General features: G+C 30.8%; 2 protein-coding genes across 2 annotated transcripts; both read left to right on the top strand.

Moving 5' to 3' along the window:
• Positions 1-2,103: 2,103 nt before the first annotated feature.
• On the top strand, positions 2,104-7,525 carry LOC114715207 (GDSL esterase/lipase At2g04570-like). The gene is made up of 3 exons (XM_028900004.1): positions 2,104-2,498; positions 3,691-4,180; positions 7,065-7,525. Exons 1-3 carry the CDS (start codon positions 2,127-2,129, stop codon positions 7,256-7,258), a joined length of 1,056 nt encoding a protein of 351 aa, XP_028755837.1. The 5' UTR covers positions 2,104-2,126; the 3' UTR covers positions 7,259-7,525.
• A 4,144-nt stretch (positions 7,526-11,669) lies between these two features.
• Positions 11,670-12,486, top strand: LOC114715313 (uncharacterized). Its single transcript, XM_028900119.1, has 2 exons — positions 11,670-12,028; positions 12,117-12,486. Exons 1-2 carry the CDS (start codon positions 11,813-11,815, stop codon positions 12,312-12,314), a joined length of 414 nt encoding a protein of 137 aa, XP_028755952.1. The 5' UTR covers positions 11,670-11,812; the 3' UTR covers positions 12,315-12,486.
• Positions 12,487-12,718: the final 232 nt, after the last annotated feature.

The raw sequence follows: 12,718 nt of genomic DNA, 5'->3' as shown, positions 1-12,718 counted from the left end.
ATTAAGGATCAAAAAAGTACTAGTAGAAGATTATAAAGATTTATTTTTTTTTTTGAAGAAAAATATGAACTCCAACAAACCATCTTAAAATGAATTTATTGGACAGGTTAATCAATTTAGAATTGATTTTTTTTTGTCTCGCAGCCAGAACCAGAATCATAATTAAATTCATTAATTGGCTGTATCAATATTTCTTCAGTCAGATCAATTGATATGCCATCTGGTTTTTAAACATTGATTAGCTTCAACTTGCTGCACGTTTATTTAGATCACACCCAAGTCAAAGTCGCAATATAAATATTTTGATTAGAAAGTGTGATATGAAAAAATAATTGTCATATAATCATCTGACATAAACTTTGCGATTATACTTATAAACTACTCCACGTGACTTTTATTTTGTGGTTTCTGCCGTAGTTGCGTTGCCATGATAATAGTGAGAAGAAGAGAAGAATTGGAGATAGCTAGATAGGAAAAGAGTATTCAAATCTCAACTTTAATTTAGTCAATTTATCAAAAAGCGTACAAAATAAAATGTATTAGGGGGTTATTTAGTATTTAATTAGTTTACAGCATCACCTTTCACTCGATGAATTAAATGCACGACATTCTAAAAATTTAAAAATTAAGTGCTAAAATCTAAAAAGTATAATAAAATCAAAATTTTTTAAAAAATATTTATAAATTCTCGTTAATCTTCACATCTCCTTGATAGCCTTCAAACCTTCTAGAATATTCTACTATTCTTTTTCTTTCTTTTTTTCCCTACGTAACCATTATCTCATTTCATTTTTTTTTTTTTTGCCAAAACAATAATAATTAGGTTTTTCCCTTTTGTGAATGCTCAACATAACTAATCAATAAATACCATATCAAAAAATATATATAATCCTGTGGTTCTAAATATAAGACACCTTTTATAGTGTAAATTACACTACAAAAGGTGTCTTATATTTAAGATTGGAGAAATATTAAAAAAATTTATTATTCTTTTTATTGAAAATATTTTAATGCTAATATACTAGTTTGATCCGAAAGTAACAAATTCTTTGCCAAGAAAAATGATGCTACTTTCAGTTCTTAATATAAAAATAAATTGATTAATTTGGAATGATTAAAAAGTTACCAAATTATTTTAAACTATTTATATTTATTGTTTTTTTAAAATTAATTTACCTCACTTATAATAAATTGATATACAATCTAATAATGCACATAATTATTTTAAACAAATCATGTAACATACCACTCTATTCCTTATTACAGGTCACTTGTACCTCAAAAGTTTGTTTTAAAATATAAGTCACTTATAGTATAATTAATGATCTTTTTCCAATTTTACTCCTATTAATTTAATAAAAAAATTAATTAATCTCCCTCTCTATCTCTCTTTTAACTTTTCATTTCCTATGCAACTCATCCCCTCCCCCTCTCTCTCACAACTTTTAATAAGGGTAAATATAGAAAAAAAAAACTGGTTAATTTAATGTATTTTTTGGTTTGCGGGTTTGGCTACAAGTAACTTAGAACAAGGAACAGAGTGATATGCTATAATTATATAATTTAGTAACTTTTTTAACCTCTCTAAATTAGTTAAGCAGAGTATCTACAGCAGTTTACTGATTACATAAAAATACGTTGCTTTTAACTTACTCTCTATCGTTTGGACGTTCAAATTATTATTTTCTTTGGTGTAGTAATAAATAAGCGTCTTCGTCTGTATATTTATCGGTGTTTTAAACCCACTCACCAAACCCCAGACTTTCCTTTTCGTTGCCTTAATAATCAATTACTAAATTATATACATTATTTATTGGTCAGCCAATTGCCAAATTTTTTATGCCTGATATGGTTTTTTTTCATTTCTTGGCAACTTTTCATACACAAACACACCCATAAAATCTCTATATCGTCCACCAGATTGTTTGGGCCCCCGAAAAAAAATCCACTAAATTAAATTCAATCTCCCACCAAACTTTATCTGCTTATTAATTAATTGCCCCTCACACTATTATTATCATTTCCAATATAATCTCTCTCTGATTACAACTGCATGGTAAAAATGCATATATATATATATCCCAGCGTGTGTGTCATTCAATATCCAGCAGGCTTTCTGCAAGAAAATGGAAAGCATACACATAATATTACTAACTTTGCTTTTGGCGACGACCCATTTCGTTAATGTCGTTTGCAATAATAAGGTTCCTGCGGTGATAGTTTTTGGAGACTCTTCTGTGGATTCTGGGAACAACAACAAGATCGCCACCGTTCTCAAGAGCAACTTCAGGCCATACGGCCGTGACTTCGAGGGAGGCCGCCCCACCGGACGGTTCTGCAATGGCCGGGTTCCGCCGGACTTCATCTCCGAGGCGCTCGGTATCAAACCCTACGTGCCTGCGTACTTGGATCCGTCGTACTCCATCAAAGATTTTGCCACTGGAGTTTGCTTTGCTTCTGCAGGAACGGGTTATGATAATGCAACTTCTGATGTGCTTGTAAGTCTTCTTCGTTCTCATGCTTCTTCTTTCCAACAACTTACAGAAATTAGGGTTTATTGAATGATTGATTTGAGCCCTCTGTTTGATTTTTGTACCAAAATAGGGTTACGTATAGTCTTTTGTTTGTCGGCGATGTTTTGAAGAATTTGATTAAGATTCTTTTCCATGTACGACGTAAGTCATTGATCTTTGTTTGGAGGAAGATAATTACTTACAAAACATATTTAACGATTCGAATGCTCTTCAAAGTTTGCCAATTTCACTTAAGTAGGTGGAATGCACTTATATATAAGACTTGTTTAAATCTGTCCGACTTACTTGTTAAATGAAATGAGATATAAAAAGATGATCCCATATCGCATGGCTTCATCATACATCTTTCATTATTAAGTCTATTTTCATTAAAATATTTCTAAGGTTTTCATGACTTGCTATGTGCATTAATTCTATGTTATTTTGCAAGTAAATATAGTTAGTTAACATTTTAATTCCATTTTTATAAAATATATGTCAGTATTTTTTTCGTCTTGGCTGAAGTTAGTAAATTAAAAATGTTATCTTCTTGAAAAAGATATTTTACTCAAAATAGATTTTGTCTGACTTGAAAAAATGCAAGCAACATCAAAGCCAAAAATACACCAAACCAATAAAAGATAGTTCAATTTGGTAAGAAATTAGCTCGTATCATCTCTCATCGTAAACATGAGATCTAATTTGTAATGCAAATTATACTACACATTAGATCTTATACTTAGAACTGGAGTTAAGACCACTCAAATCCTAATATTAATGTGAGGCGTTATATGACTAGAAATATACTTTACCAAATTAAGAAATCAAAATAAGACTTTGTGTGAAATTAAAACATACACTAAACATACGCTGTTTAGCCTTAAGAAAAAATAAAGTATTTTCATGAATGGTCGGTCGTCACCTACCAGTTGAGCGTACATTGCTTGGCATAAAATTAATACATCTATCTTCCCACCTGCTAAATGTCTACTCTCCTTATTACTACTTATTTACACATACAACAACACATCTAAAAAAATGTAAATACCTGATTATAAATACTTGCTTTTTTTTTCCTGACAAATTTAATTAGAAAAATTTGAAATGAAACACAAATGAATGTGAAATATTATGATTAATTAATAATGTGATTAAACATATATATATTTGTGTACAGAATGTGATACCACTGTGGAAGGAATTGGAATATTACAAAGAGTATCAAGCAAAACTGAGAGACTATCTCGGAGTAGAGAAGGCCAATAAGGTGATAAGTGAGGCACTTTACTTGATGAGCCTTGGAACAAACGATTTCTTAGAGAACTACTTCGTGTTCCCAACAAGGAGGCTTCAATTCAGTGTGTCGCAGTACCAGGACTTTCTGGTGGACATCGCTCACAATTTCATCACGCAGCTTTACCACCTCGGAGCTCGCAAGCTCTCCCTCACGGGGCTCGTCCCCATTGGCTGCCTTCCCCTGGAGAGGACCGTCAACATCTTAGGCCATCACGACTGTGATGACAAGTACAACGACGTCGCTTTGGGGTTCAACAAGAAGCTCGAGATTATGTTAAACAGGCTGGCCAAGGAGCTGCCTCTGCTCAAAACGGTCTCTGCCAACGCATACGACTTCGTCAATGAGATTATCACCAAACCTTCCTCTTTCGGTAATTATCCTTCTCACATTGATTATAATTTAATCCTTATAATTTTGATTTAATTTTAATTCAATCTATGATACAATTTAGTCCTTGTAATTTATCTATTTAAAATATTAGTTCCTATTTTTTAAAAAATAAAATTATATATTCTCAAATGGTAGCGATATCTCACCTATACAAAAGGAAAACATAAGCAAGGGGTGTCTGAGTCAAAATTATACTCCTTCCAATCCTATATATATAAGCTTCATTTTTGGAAAAAAAAAAGTTTAATCCAAAATATAAGTTTTATTTTTAAGTTTGTTTAAGCATTTATTATTAATTTTTCTTCTTATTTTGCCCATAATTGACCATATGTAATACCCCCCTCTCACATTAATATTATTCACATATATTCTTTTTTATTAGTTTTTTAATTTATTGTCTCTCTTATTTATTCTCTTAACAGGTAAGGACAAATTTAAAAAAAAATTTTTTTGACCCCTTATATATATTTATTATTTTTAACTAATTTTAACCGTTAGTTTGTTAAACATGATTCGGTTAATTGAAGCTTTTATATATATAGGAGTGGAGGGAGTAATAAACAAAACATTAATTATTATTATTATTACAACGTTAATGGTAGGATTATCTGCTTTTAGACATGATGTCTGTAAGTAATGATCTTGCCCTTATGTTCCGCTCACTTTCTACGGTAGGGTCCGTGAGACATTGACTAGTTATTATTGCTCATTTACAACTCGACACCTACCTGATTTGCTTGCAATTTATTAAATTGTTAATTTTGACGAAGACATGTTTCCAAATATATTGAGTTATTATTCGTATTTCCAAAATAGAGGATTTACTTATTTCATTTAATTTCTATAAATGGATTTTTTTTTAGAAAAAGAATCAGTATCTGTGTATATATAGATATATGTGACTCTTTTCAATAATTTTCGAATGTTAGAAACTATGTACCATACCCAATTATTTTAGTAAAATATAGGCACCTTCCTAGTATTATAAGTTTAATAATTTTTTAATAAAATTAAAGACTCGTAAAAGTAGAACACTTTCAAGCAATATTGATTGAGAGGGTCTATAAGGAAGGTAGAAGAAATCAAACCTTAGTGGCCAATGATTGTGTAGGTTAATGGCACGATGAAAATTAGAGGTTACCAAGTTTCTTCCCACTTGTAATCTCAAATCATTAGTTTTTATTTCTCTATTTAAAAAAAAAAAACACACCTAGTGGCAATGTGATTTAAACTTAAACAGTGACCATTCTCTTTCGACACTGTAATAGTGATATTGTATGAATATAACTACCGTCCCACATTGATGTTCCCTGGCACGCTTAGTTATTATGAATCAGGAGCAGTGTTATTATCTAACTACCTTGTACGGCTTAGCTTGCTTCTGTGACTGTAATTAATAATGATATATATATATATATATATATGAAAGCTTGAATAATGAAGAAGCTAGTTGGAATTGTAATTACTGACCAGTGGCCATACTGAGTTGGTTTTGCAGGTGTGCTCAAAACTTTTAGGTTTGCCTTTACTTCCCACCATTAATTCTAAGCCTAGTTGCACAAACCAAACACCCTATAGAGGTCCTAGCGAAAGTTGCACATAAGTACCCAAATTTGGAAGGGTAAAAAAAAGAAGGAATTAAACAATCTTGCCGTGTATGTTTATCTAGTAAATTTTATTTTATATTTTAACAATATTGGGCATTAAAAAAGTAACTGATCATCAATCTTTTTATTAATTAAAGACACAAATTAAATAATAACAATTCTAGATATGCACCGTGGCTCTAAATGTGTTGTGAGGTGAAAATGACCCAAGGACTAAGGGGCTATATGTTGTCTCTTCTATCTGACTTGATCATGTACTTTGCCTGCTCTTTCCCTTCCCCGGCAGTAGGTTAAGCACTTCAATTCAATTTTCCGTACTCTAACTTTTACATAAATTTTTTCATTGTTAATTTGGTCCTCAAAAACACTCATCTACTCAACAACACACACACACACACACAGATATACATATATATTATATTACTTCCGGTCCTAATTATAAGACCCAATTAACTAATTTGAGGAGATTAAAGAAGTAAGTTAAGTTAGTTATTTGTAACAAATAAGTGTTGTCATTCCTAAAATATCCTTACTAATTAAGTGTGTTGGCTAGAACTATCATTATTAGAAGGACTATCTTGGAAAAAAATGTATAAATATGAGAGACAAAATGGATTGGAGTCTTATAATTAGAACCAAATTAAAAGTCAAACGGGGTCTTATATTAAGGAGCGGAAGTAGTACATAGACATTACTATTCTATGTCGCTGCATTTGCACAAAATTAGTTGTCCGTTTTTTCTTTGATTCGTTGACTTGGATCATCTGCTAGCGCCATTATGATATTAAGGAAAGTCCTAACTAATAATTGAGTCTTCTAAACATGTTGTCGGGGCTTAATTTTTGATTATACTACCTCTCGTTTATAAGAGTTATGTGAAAACTTAATTTAGTTTTAAATATAAGACTTTAATTCACTTTGTCTTTAAAATTTATTCATTTTATTTTAAATAATCTTTATGGTGATCATGTTAAGGAGTTTCTTAAAGAAGACAACATCTAATTCTTATATTAAGCACATTGGTGTGTGTGTGTGTGTGAACTTGTTAGAAGAAAGAATACTTACATCACTTCTGTGAATCTTTACCCTTGATATAAACAAGTGTTAGATGTGCTCTGCTCCCATCCTTGGTGATGCAAAGGGTTAAGGCCAACCAGTTAATACATATTCTTTTAAACTCATATAACTATATATTTAAGTATGGAAATGTATAATTGAAGAAGAAAAAGTGATGAGATTGAGGTGGTGGATGGGCAGGATTTGAAGTAGTGGAGAAGGCATGTTGCTCGACAGGAACATTCGAGATGAGCTATCTGTGCAGCGACAAGAATCCATTGACATGCAAAGACGCCGACAAGTATGTGTTCTGGGACGCCTTCCATCCCACCCAGAAAACCAACCAGATTGTCTCTCATTACTTGATTGCCAAGCTTCTGCCTGCTTTCAACTGATCATTTTGCTATACCCATTATGTTCCTCAATTCCCCATATTCTTCTTAATTACATATGTATGTACGCTCTCTTGCCTTGCCAATGTTGTTCTTGTGTTTTTAGCTATGCATATGCTCAGGATCCCATTTACACTTCAAGGTTCATTGATTTTGTATTCTCCACGTTTCTAGGTCTTTGTATGTGTGTTTATTTATAGCTGTGGTATTTAATTCAGGTTTGCATGAGTGAAGCTAAAGATAATTATATGGCTAAAACATTTAGTTCTATACCATGTTTCAATTTTGATCTCTTAACCTTGAAAAATTTCTTTTGACTCTAAAACCGTTAATAAAAGATAATGAAATTGAGATTTTGAATGTTAATAAAATATGTTCAAATATTAATATATTAAATTTAATTTTCAAACAATCATGATTATTCATTTTAGACTAAGAGTTCTAAAGTTAAAGGATTAAAAATGTCTTTTTTAAAATTAAGGGGATCAAATCAAAACCTTGTATAAAGCTAAAAAATATAATTTGCACTATGTATCATTTTCTATGAATGAAATAACAAGTTTAGTTAGAGCAGAGGAGTTACATGTTGGAAGTTATATGCGAAATCCTCAAGTTTTCAATATATTTAAATGATTTTCCTCGCTTGAAATGTGAACATGATGATTTTCATTTTAACAAAATAATATACTGATTTAAACAAAAAAATTTTAGCTGAAAAATTTTAAATTCAAATTATTATTCAATAATTATGATCAGGTATACGAAAATCTCATGCAAGGCAAACTATTCGTAGCTTGTGAATAATAAATTCTAAAAACAAGTGACAATATTCTTAGTTTGTATAAAAATAGTGTGACTCAGGTAAGATTATACATATGGATATAAATTAATCATAGAGATATGTTTTCTTTTTAACATCATGTCCTAACTCCAATATAATTAAGATAACAAGCATCTTAATTGTCATCATTTTATGAATATATAAAATAAAATTTATAATAAATTACACTCTAAGTCATAAATAGTATGAATTAAATTTATATTAGATTTATGTGTAAGATGAAAAAAGTGTCTAATTACTTCATAAATTTCTTTTTACCAGAAAATTACTTCATAAATTAAAATACACGATCTATTAACACAAAAATGTTGAACTTAAAGTTACCTAATTAACGCATACAGTTATGAAACATTCCAATTACGCATTATGAAATTGCTGCGCCTTCACATGATTTCTTTCTTTTTAGTGACAGGTGTGTTTTTATTTTTCCTACTTCAATTTTAAGTTCATATTTTTCAATTTTTTTCATTTTCATATTTAGCTAATGAATAAAAAAATTAAAATAGCTTCAGAACGTGTTTTGGATATATCTTCTTCTATAATAAAAAAAACTTGCATTTCAAGATTATGTACCAATTCTTGTTCTCTCTAAAAATATGAACGCTTTGAGAATTGTGGAAGACTGCTCTGCTAAAGTCAACGAAAAACAAAAATTATAGGATGAAATACAAAAAAGCTTAGATAAGATTAACTATATTTAGTACTCTTCCTGTCCTAAATATAAGACTTATTTTATAGTGTAAATTACACTATAAAGTGAGATTTACACTACAAAACGAGTTTTATATTTAGAACCAAAAGAAGTATTATTTTTCATTTTCTTTTAAGCTTTTGTCTACTTTTTTTGGTTCTGATTTATGTTTTATTTTGATTTTTATTAAGATTAACAAAGATCAAAATAAAACTTAAGTCATAACAAAAAGTTCAAATAAGAGTTTAAAACATAATAAAAACAATGCTAAATATAATTAACCTCCTCTTGGCCTATTTGCATCTCAGCCCATAATTTTTCTTCATCGTTAACTTCATGAGAAAAGCTTTTCACAATTTTCAAAGGGATTTCCACATTTTTCAGAGTGAGAGAGAGAGAGAGAGAATTAGTATGTAATTTTGAAAGACAAGCCCTTTTTTAGACCAAAATATATCAAAACACATTTGAAACTATTGATTTGTTTATTCATTAATTAAATGTAGGAATGAGAATTGAGAGGATTTAACTTAATATTGAAGTCAAGAACAAAAGAAAAAAAGCACCTATTACTGGGAAAGAGAAAAAGAGTGGAAGAATCAATTGAAGGAAATGCAATGGGATATGAATGGGAGTGAGAGAACAAACACAAAAGGATGCTTTAAGCTCAGAGCCACTAGAACTAGAAGGACAACGTGCGGACCATAGTTTAACCTCTTCACTTTTTTTTTTTAATATTAAAGTCTTAATTAGATTTGGTAATACAATAAGCGGCGGGTCATATTGTTTCTAAGCATTTTCTGTTGGTCAACGAAAACAGAGATTTAGCCTACAACCCACGCAACAGGAAAGAAGCTCCTCCAATTTTTGACCTCCCAACGCGTACTGCGGCCATTGGATTCTCTCTCAGCCACGCGCTCTCTTTATATTTAACTCTTTATTTTATCTATCTACAGCATTCGGCCACATAGCATATACACATATTCTCCCAATATTTAATATTTAATAGCAAAATGAGAAATAAAGATGTTGGAAAATGTGATATTCCAAACCAAGCACATGACACTTCAAAATCTAAACAAAGAAAGTGATATCTGATTTGATATTTTATAAAGAAAAAATCCCAAAAAAAACTCTTAGAATATAGGAAATTTCAGATTAGGTCCTGGAATTGTGTAAATGACAGAAAGGGTCAATGACCCAATCTGTCATTTGTAAAATCAAGAGGAATTGATAACTTTGTCCTGACTAAGTAAAAGTGAATAGTTATTTTCTAAATAAATATAGGTAATGCTTACACTGTTCTAGTGATTACATAATTAGTTGTAATTAATAACAAGGTACCTGACTACGAAAAAGTGAGTAGTTATTTTCTACACGAATCTAGGTAATGCTTACATTGCTCTGGTGATTATATGATTTGTTGTAGTTAATAACAAGGCACCTGACTATGAAAAAGTAAATAGTTATTCTTTACACGAATTTAGATAACACCTAAACCCTTATAGTGATTCCTTAAATCATTGTAGTAAACGAATACAAATGAGGACAAAATTATCAATTCTTTTTGATTTTACAAATGACAGATTGGATTATTGATCCTTTCTGTTATTTACATAATTCTAAGACCTAATCTGGAATTTTCTATATTCCAAGGGTTTTTTTGGGATTTTCCCTTTTATAAATATAGTTAAATTACTAAAATGTCTTTATATCAAAAAGTTTATTAGTAAGTTATGAACTGATAATAACAAGTATTGAACAGCAAATGAAAAGAAATATACTAACAATAATAAGGTATTTATTAACAAATTGTGAAATGACAATAATAAGTATTGAACACTAATAACAAAACGGCATTGACAATGATAAGTTTAATAACTTTCTTTTTAATAAAAATTTGATACAAGAATATTTTAGTTATTTAATTATATTTGCAAAATATAAAACCAAACACCGCTTCCTACTTGGTCATTTCCAACTCTCATGTGCTTGAATTGAGAAATGATAATTTCAAGGTTTTTTCCCTGAAATTCTCCCTATTTAATACTCTTTCTCTTTCTTATTTAATTAAATTATAAAAAACAAACCCCTCTAACTAATAACTTTTATTAAGGATAATTTTTTACAAGAAATAATCAATTTTCACTGAATTTATTGATTTGCGTAAAATTACTATCAGGTGCAATATAATTACAAATTGTCCTAAAATTATTTTGGTTCCATCTTCACCCATCATAAATTTGACAAAAACATATTTCTATACTCTTACTGGAGATTGACAAGAGAAGCATCTTGGGAATAAAACAATTAATAATGCTCCACAAACTCTTCCAGAACATGCTATGTATATGTCTTTCAAATTTATTTTACATTTATTACTTTTTTTTAATGTTCATTTGTTCACTCCAAATAGAGTAGAATAAACACATACATTTAAATTTTCATTTTAATGCACGCAGTCGGTTATGCCCAACTTGCACAAAGCACCAGAGGCGGTCGGCAGCCTACAATTTGGTCCTTGTTCTAAATCTTAAGAATATTCCGAGACAAAGTTAAACAGTTGACGAGAGAACAAGGTTTTTAACCATGTCTTTTGGTCAACTAAAATGAAAAATTGCAGTCTTAATTTATTTAATATTAGGAATATGATGCTGAAATTCTATTTTTACAAGCATCCAGATTCCTCGCAAAACAGAGGATGCTGCTGTGTCCCTGAACTGAAGGAGAAGTTTCTTCCGAACTTTAATACTTAGAAACAATTTGAATCCACGGCATACCACACAATCCCAACCCAATTTTTTGATCAAACTAATTCATTGGGCAAGCTCCCAACGAATCTTTTTGACCAAAATAGAAATAATATTCTATCACTGTGCATTAGTCAGAATATATTCCTTTTGGCTATAAGTACTTGCAGCAAGCCAGTTAGCTTTCTTCAAGAAACTTGCGCCCTTGAAAACCATATCTCTTGGTGAATATCACGACCAAGCACACTATACACAGTTCAATCCATTGAGCAGTGAAGATGAGCGTAGAAATATTGGATGGTGCCACCATAGTCAATTTCCTGGAGGATGAAGAAGCATTCAATCTCATAGTGCAAGACAGGTTCGCTTACCTTGACGCAGACAATGATGGTCTTCTCTCCTACACTGAGATGCTGAAGGAGTTGCAGAGTCTAAGGGTCTTTGAGACTCACTTTGGCATCGATGTGCAGCCTGACCCAGATGAGCTTGCTCAGGTTCTTCCTCTTCTTCTCCTTCTCCTTCTTCTGGGATTCTTCAAAATACAAACAGATTGCTAAAAAGGGTTATTTTTGTTTACCTCAGGTTTACGATTCCTTGTTCTTGCAATTCGATCACAACTTGAACGGGACAGTTGATCTGGAAGAATTCAAGGAGGAGACCAGGCAGATGTTGCTGGCTATGGCAGATGGAATGGGATTCTTGCCTATTCAGATGGTTTTGGAGGAAGATAGCATCCTCAAGAAAGCTGTTCAAAGAGAATCAAACACGGTTGCGGCTTAAGGACATCTTAAAAACTCTTGTGTAGCACTGTTCGTTTTTAACTCCTGTCCAAATCATGCCACTTCCTATGATTTGATCACTCCAAAGCAATTACTTTGAGACGGCTGCTTTATTTTCCTCTCAATCGGGGTTTCTGTTCCTTCATTTTTATTCAATACAGTTGCATTGCAAACGTCTAGTTTAATTTGATATTAAATCTAAATGCTTTATAATATACTATCTCTAGTCCTAAATATAAAAACTAATTAATTAATTTGAGTAGATTCAGAAAATAAATTAAATTAGTTGTTTGTACTAAATAGATGTTATCTTTCTTAAAATATTCTTACCATTCAAGTTTATTGGCCAAAAATACTACTATTAAAAAGACTATCTTAAAAAATAAATAAATAAATATGAGAAAC

The sequence above is a fragment of the Neltuma alba genome, unplaced genomic scaffold (genome assembly GCF_004799145.2).
Source record: "Neltuma alba isolate B1F8T4 unplaced genomic scaffold, ASM479914v2 tig00002004_pilon, whole genome shotgun sequence".
NCBI classification, from domain to species: domain Eukaryota; kingdom Viridiplantae; phylum Streptophyta; class Magnoliopsida; order Fabales; family Fabaceae; genus Neltuma; species Neltuma alba.
Note: the sequence above shows the minus strand (reverse complement) of the source record. Positions and strands in the feature narration are given on the sequence as shown.